Source organism: Squalius cephalus (genome assembly GCF_949319135.1).
Source record: "Squalius cephalus genome assembly, chromosome: 4".
Classification (NCBI taxonomy): domain Eukaryota; kingdom Metazoa; phylum Chordata; class Actinopteri; order Cypriniformes; family Leuciscidae; genus Squalius; species Squalius cephalus.
In genome coordinates this window covers 55,571,902-55,579,401 of record NC_137125.1, presented here as the reverse complement: position 1 = coordinate 55,579,401, position 7,500 = coordinate 55,571,902, and the positions used below count along the sequence as shown (strand labels likewise).

At 52.2% G+C, this 7,500-nt stretch overlaps 1 protein-coding gene across 2 annotated transcripts in view; it reads left to right on the top strand.

Moving 5' to 3' along the window:
* The window catches only part of lrp6 (low density lipoprotein receptor-related protein 6), a 52,382-nt gene that overhangs the window by 19,805 nt on the left and 25,077 nt on the right, over positions 1 to 7,500 (top strand). For both annotated transcript variants that reach the window (XM_079870194.1, XM_079870195.1), the window contains one exon: positions 5,098 to 5,269. In XM_079870194.1, coding sequence (XP_079726320.1) covers positions 5,098 to 5,269 — 172 coding nt within the window. The remainder of the gene's footprint in view (positions 1 to 5,097; positions 5,270 to 7,500) is intronic.

Here is a 7,500-nt window from a genome sequence, read left to right as displayed (position 1 = left end):
TGCTAAAGTGTGTGCTGAAGCGTGTGCTGAAGCATGTGTCCCGTGTGCTAAAGTGTGTGCTGAAGCGTGTGCTGAAGGTTCAAGCGTGTCTGTCCCGTGTGCTGAAGCGTGTCTGTCCCGTGTGCTGAAGCGTGTTCTGAAGCGTGTGCTGAAGCGTGTGCTGAAGCTGAAGCGTGTCTGTCCCGTGTGCTGAAGCGTGTTCTGAAGCGTGTGCTGAAGCGTGTGCTGAAGCTGAAGCGTGTCTGTCCCGTCCCGTGTGATGAAGCGTGTGCTGAAGCACGTGTCCCGTGTGCTGAAGCGTGTCTGTCTCGTGTTCTGAAATGTGTGCTGAAGCTGAAGCGTGTCTGACTCTGTCCCATGTTCTGAAGCCTGTCCTGTGTTTCTGAAGCGTGTGCTGAAGCGTGTCTGTCCCGTGTTTCTGAAGCGTGTGTCTGTCCCGTGTGCTGAAGCGTGTCTGTCCCGTGTGCTGAGGCGTGTCTGTCCCGTGTGCTGAATCGTGTCTGTCCCGTGTGCTGAAGCGTCTGTCCCGTGTGCTGAAGCGTGTCTGTCCCGTGTGCTGTAGCGTGTCTGTCCCGTGTGCAGAAGCGTGTCTGTCCCGTGTGCTGAAGCGTGTCTGTCACTTGTTCTGAAGCGTGTCCCTTGTTTCTGAAGCGTGTGCTGAAGCGTGTCTGTCCCGAAGCGTGTCTGTCCCGTGTGCTGTAGCGTGTCTGTCACATGTTCTGAAGCGTGTCCCTTGTTTCTGAAGCGTGTGCTGAAGCTGAAGCGTGTCTGTCCCGTGTTCTGTAGCGTGTCTGTCCCGTGTGCTGAAGCCTGTCCTGTGTTTCTGAAGCGTGTGCTGAAGCGTGTCTGTCCCGTGTTTCTGAAGCGTGTGTCTGTCCCGTGTGCTGAAGCGTGTCTGTCCCGTGTGCTGAGGCGTGTCTGTCCCGTGTGCTGAATCGTGTCTGTCCCGTGTGCTGAAGCGTCTGTCCCGTGTGCTGAAGCGTGTCTGTCCCGTGTGCTGTAGCGTGTCTGTCCCGTGTGCAGAAGCGTGTCTGTCCCGTGTGCTGAAGCGTGTCTGTCACTTGTTCTGAAGCGTGTCCCTTGTTTCTGAAGCGTGTGCTGAAGCGTGTCTGTCCCGAAGCGTGTCTGTCCCGTGTGCTGTAGCGTGTCTGTCACATGTTCTGAAGCGTGTCCCTTGTTTCTGAAGCGTGTGCTGAAGCTGAAGTGTGTCTGTCCCGTGTTCTGTAGCGTGTCTGTCCCGTGTGCTGAAGCGTGTCTGTCCCGTGTGCTGAAGCGTGTCTGTCACTTGTTCTGAAGCGTGTCCCTTGTTTCTGAAGCGTGTGCTGAAGCGTGTCTGTCCCGTGTGCTGAAGCGTGTCTGTCCCGTGTGCTGAAGCGTGTCTGTCACTTGTTCTGAAGCGTGTCCCTTGTTTCTGAAGCGTGTGCTGAAGCGTGTCTGTCCCGAAGCGTGTCTGTCCCGTGTGCTGTAGCGTGTCTGTCACATGTTCTGAAGCATGACTGTCACTTGTTCTGAAGCGTGTCCCTTGTTTCTGAAGCGTGTGCTGAAGCTGAAGCGTGTCTGTCCCGTGTTCTGTAGCGTGTCTGTCCCGTGTGCTGAAGCGTGTCTGTCACATGTTCTGAAGCATGACTGTCACTTGTTCTGAAGCGTGTCCCTTGTTTCTGAAGCGTGTGCTGAAGCTGAAGCGTGTCTGTCCCGTGTTCTGTAGCGTGTCTGTCCCGTGTGCTGTAGCGTGTCTGTCACATGTTCTGAAGCATGACTGTCACTTGTTCTGAAGCGTGTCCCTTGTTTCTGAAGCGTGTGCTGAAGCTGAAGCGTGTCTGTCCCGTGTTCTGTAGCGTGTCTGTCCCGTGTGCTGAAGCGTGTCTGTCCCGTGTGCTGTAGCGTGTCTGTCCCGTGTGCTGAAGCGTGTCTGTCACTTGTTCTGAAGCATGTCTGTCACTTGTTCTGAAGCGTGTCCCTTGTTTCTGAAGCGTGTGCTGAAGCGTGTCTGTCCCGAAGCGTGTCTGTCCCGTGTGCTGTAGCGTGTCTGTCCCGAAGCGTGTCTGTCCCGTGTGCTGTAGCGTGTCTGTCCCGTGTGCTGAAGCGTGTCTGTCCCGAAGCGTGTCTGTCCCGTGTGCTGTAGCGTGTCTGTCACTTGTTCTGAAGCGTGTCTGTCCCGTGTGCTGAAACTGAAGCTTGTCTGTCCCGTGTGCTGAAGCGTGTCTGTCCCGTGTGCTGAAGCTGAAGCTTGTCTGTCCCGTGTGCTGAAGCGTGTCTGTCCCGTGTGCTGTAGCATGTCTGTCACATGTTCTGAAGCATGACTGTCACTTGTTCTGAAGCGTGTCCCTTGTTTCTGAAGCGTGTGCTGAAGCTGAAGCGTGTCTGTCCCGTGTTCTGTAGCGTGTCTGTCCCGTGTTCTGTAGCGTGTCTGTCCCGTGTGCTGAAGCGTGTCTGTCCCGTGTGCTGTAGCATGTCTGTCCCGTGTGCTGAAGCGTGTCTGTCACTTGTTCTGAAGCATGTCTGTCACTTGTTCTGAAGCGTGTCCCTTGTTTCTGAAGCGTGTGCTGAAGCGTGTCTGTCCCGAAGCGTGTCTGTCCCGTGTGCTGTAGCGTGTCTGTCACTTGTTCTGAAGCGTGTCTGTCCCGTGTGCTGAAACTGAAGCTTGTCTGTCCCGTGTGCTGAAGCGTGTCTGTCCCGTGTGCTGAAGCTGAAGCGTGTCTGTCCCGTGTGCTGAAGCTGAAGCTTGTCTGTCCCGTGTGCTGAAGCGTCTGTCCCGTGTGCTGAAGCGTGTCTGTCCCGTGTGCTGAAGCGTGTCTGTCCCGTGTGCTGAAGCGTCTGTCCCGTGTGCTGAAGCGTGTCTGTCCCGTGTGCTGAAGCGTGTCTGTCCCGTGTGCTGAAGCGTGTCTGTCCCGTGTGCTGTAGCGTGTCTGTCACTTGTTCTGAAGCATGTCTGTCACTTGTTCTGAAGCCTGTCCCTTGTTTCTGAAGCGTGTGCTGAAGCGTGTCTGTCCCGTGTGCTGTAGCGTGTCTGTCCCGTGTGCTGTAGCGTGTCTGTCCCGTGTGCTGTAGCGTGTCTGTCACTTGTTCTGAAGCCTGTCCCTTGTTTCTGAAGCGTGTGCTGTAGCGTGTCTGTCCCGTGTGCTGTAGCGTGTCTGTCCCGTGTGCTGTAGCGTGTCTGTCACTTGTTCTGAAGCCTGTCCCTTGTTTCTGAAGCGTGTGCTGTAGCGTGTCTGTCCCGTGTGCTGAAGCGTGTCTGTCCCGTGTGCTGAAGCGTGTCTGTCCCGTGTGCTGAAGCGTGTCTGTCCCGTGTGCTGAAGCTGAAGCGTGTCTGTCCCGTGTGCTGAAGCGTGTCTGTCCCGTGTGCTGAAGCGTGTCTGTCACTTGTTCTGAAGCGTGTCCCTTGTTTCTGAAGCGTGTGCTGAAGCTGAAGCGTGTCTGTCCCGTGTGCTGAAGCGTGTCTGTCCCGTGTGCTGAAGCTGAAGCGTGTCTGTCCCGTGTGCTGAAGCATGTCTGTCACTTGTTCTGAAGCGTGTCCCTTGTTTCTGAAGCGTGTGCTGAAGCTGAAGCGTGTCTGTCCCGTGTGCTGAAGCGTGTCTGTCCCGTGTGCTGAAGCGTGTCTGTCCCGTGTGCTGAAGCGTGTCTGTCCCGTGTGCTGAAGCTGAAGCGTGTCTGTCCCGTGTGCTGAAGCGTGTCTGTCACTTGTTCTGAAGCATGTCTGTCACTTGTTCTGAAGCGAGTCCCTTGTTTCTGAAGCGTGTGCTGAAGCTGAAGCGTGTCTGTCCCGTGTGCTGAAGCGTGTCTGTCCCGTGTGCTGAAGCTGAAGCTTGTCTGTCCCGTGTGCTGAAGCTGAAGCTTGTCTGTCCCGTGTGCTGAAGCTGAAGCGTGTCTGTCCCGTGTGCTGAAGCTGAAGCTTGTCTGTCCTGTGTGCTGAAGCGTGTCTGTCCCGTGTGCTGAAGCTGAAGCGTGTCTGTCCCGTGTGCTGAAGAGTGTCTGTCCCGTGTGCTGAAGCGTGTCTGTCCCGTGTGCTGAAGCATGTCTGTCCCGTGTTCTGAAGCCTGTCCCATGTTTCTGAAGCGTGTCTGTCCCATGTTTCTGAAGCGTGTCTGTCCCGTGTTCTGAAGCCTGTCCAGTGTTTCTGAAGCGTGTTCTGAAGCTGAAGCATGTCTGTCCCGTGTGCTGAAGCGTGTCCCTTGTTTCTGAAGCGTGTGCTGAAGCGTGTCTGTCCTGTGTGCTGAAGCTGAAGCTTGTCTGTCCCTTGTTCTGAAGCGTCTGTCCCGTGTGCTGAAGCTGAAGCATGTCTGTCCCGTGTGCTGAAGCGTGTCTGTCCCGTGTTTCTTTAGGCGTGTCTGTCCCGTGTTCTGAAGCCTGTCTAGTGTTTCTGAAGCGTGTTCTGAAGCTGAAGCGTGTCTGTCCCGTGTGCTGAAGCGTGTCTGTCCCGTGTGCTGAAGCGTGTCCCTTGTTTCTGAAGCGTGTGCTGAAGCTGAAGCTTGTCTGTCCCGTGTGCTGAAGCTTGTCTGTCCCGTGTGCTGAAGCGTGTGCTGAAGCGTGTGCTGAAGCTGAAGCGTGTCTGTCCCGTGTGCTGAAGCGTGTCTGTCCCGTGTGCTGAAGCGTGTCTGTCCCGTGTGCTGAAGCTGAAGCGTGTCTGTCCCGTGTGCTGAAGCGTGTCTGTCCCGTGTGCTGAAGCGTGTCTGTCCCGTGTGCTGAAGCTGAAGCGTGTCTGTCCCGTGTGCTGAAGCGTGTCTGTCCCGTGTGCTGAAGCGTGTCTGTCCCGTGTTTCTGAAGCGTGTCTGTCCCGTGTTTCTGAAGCGTGTCTGTCCCGTGTGCTGAAGCGTGTCTGTCCCGTGTGCTGAAGCGTGTCTGTCCCGTGTGCTGAAGCGTGTCTGTCCCGTGTGCTGAAGCGTGTCTGTCCCGTGTGCTGAAGCGTGTCTGTCCCGTGTTTCTGAAGCGTGTCTGTCCCGTGTTTCTGAAGCGTGTCTGTCCCGTGTTTCTGAAGCGTGTCTGTCCCGTGTGCTGAAGCGTGTCTGTCCCGTGTGCTGAAGCGTGTCTGTCCCGTGTGCTGAAGCGTGTCTGTCCCGTATTTCTGAAGCGTGTGCTGAAGCGAGTGTCCCGTGTCCGCAGGTACATGTACTGGACGGACTGGGGTGAGGTGCCGAAGATCGAGCGTGCGGCTCTGGACGGGTCGGAGCGGCTGGTTCTGGTCAACACATCTCTCGGCTGGCCCAACGGACTGGCGCTCGATTACACTGAGAGGAAGATTTACTGGGGCGATGCCAAGACCGACGTCATCGAGGTGAGACCACTCTCTCTCTCTCTCTCTCTCTCTCTCTCTCTCTCTCACACTCACACTCGCACTCGCACACACACACACACACACACACACACACACACACAAACAAACTCTCGTCCCGTCGACTTGTGGTTTCAGCCCACATCTGGTTACGATTGCGGCTCCGGTCCGTTTAGAATAGAGTCTGAAAGCCACAGCACTGCGGTCACGATCGACCCAAGATGGAAACTTCATTTCACCAGAGAGACGAGTGTGTGTGTGTGTGTGTGTGTGTGCGTGCGTTTGTGTGTGTGTATATGCAGGAATCAGTGAGTGTTGGTCAGAAGCACTGCAGTATTCCTGTACACACGTGCTCTTGTGTCTCCAGTGTTTCAGTAATGTTTATACCGTTGCAATCGAAATTATTCAGCCCCCATTGCAAATCAGGTTTATTGGCAAAATTTACAGACTTTTATCTGTTTGCAATGAACAAATCAAACAAAAGTAATTGAAATAGCTCAACACAACAAATGTTTCAAGTGTTATTCAAAATTATTCACCCCTTCATGGCAAGCAATCTTTAGCACTCAGTAGAACAGCGTTTGTTGTTCTGAGCGGCTGCAGACGAGGTGCATCACCAGACCAGCTTCTGTTTCTGAGGGATCTGAGCCCGTTCCTCATGAGCAATGGCCTCCAGTTCAGGAATATTCTTGGGTTTGTGTTCTGCAACCGCCTTCAAATCCCACCAGAGATGTTCTATGGGGTTCAGGTCAGGTGACTGTGGTGCCACTGTATCTCCCAGGACTTCTTCTGCAACCAAGCCTTGCTGGAATCTGAGGATTGCTTGGGATCACTGTCCAGTTGAAGGTCCGAGCTTCAGCTTCCTCACTGACGGCATGATGTTTTCTCCTTGGATCTCTTGATACTTCAGTGATCCATCTCTCCCTCCTCACGCTGCAGGTTTCCAGAGCCGGAGGATATCCATCAGCCGAGAGCATCACGAGCTCCTCACGCTGAACTGTAGACAGAGTTCTCCACAGCTGACGCCTCATTCCTCCTCCACACACACGCTGATCCACAGGGACGAACAGCTCCAGTTTTGTTTCATCGCTCCACAGAACAGAATCCCTAAAATTGTGTGGCTTATTTATATGCTTTTGAGCAAACGGCGTCTCTAGGAACATTTAGTGCCTTCGCTATCTTCCTGCATCCTGTTCCTTGTTTGTGAAGGGCGACGATACCTTCTCTTAACTTACTGGACCATGCTTTTGACCTAGCCATATTTCTAACATGCAGTCAAACGTGATACTCAACAAACCTCGCCAGTTCAGATGTTTCATGTGTTCTAGCTCTAGCACGCCTGGTGCAGCTAATGAAGCCCTTGATGAGCGAGACAACTCCTGATTTGCATATTTGTGCTGTTGTGAGGGAGTCTATTCAGGGGGTTGGGTAATTTTGAGACTGCAGAAGTTAAGTTGCATTTTCAGTTCAATTTGGGGAAACGACTTGAAACATTTGTACTGAGCTATTCCAATTACTTTTGTTTGATTTGTTCATTGCAAACTGCTGAAAGTCTGTAAATGTTGCCAGTAAACCTGATTTGCGATGGGTGTTGGATAATTTCGATTGCAACCGTATGTGCTGTAGTTAAAGGACCGTTAGCTGGTTAAAGGTCTGTTCATTCGTCTGCTGGACATTCATTTAAATTCAGTGTGACTGGTGTCATTAGTAACCACAGTCACCGTTTCCATGGATACAGTGTTGAGCACGAGCCTTACAGCATTTCCTGTTTATTCAGATGATGCTCTCGGATGATGTCGTCTTCTGTTTGCCGTGAGCTTTACTAAACAGTAGTGAACTGTCTTTATTTTCATTTTAATGTTTATTTTGATCTTTTTTCTTTTCTTTTTAAATATTTATTTTTTATTTTTCTTATTTTATTTGATCTAATTTTTCTCATTTTTTATCTTTATTTTTTTTTAAACTCTTATTTTTATTTTATTAAAAAATATATAAATCTTTATATACCTTTTTTTTTTCTGATTTTATTTGCACATATTTTAAATAATTTTTTATTGTTATTGTTATATTGTCTTGTATATATTGGCAGGATTGTGTGCGTCTTTCAGTGTGATTGAGCTCCTGACCGCTGCTGGTCAGCCTGGGTCTGTGTGTGTGTGTGTGTGTGTGTGTGTGTGTGTGTGTGTGTGTGTGTGTGTCTGATCTCTTCCTCTGCCGCTCCACAGGTGATTGAG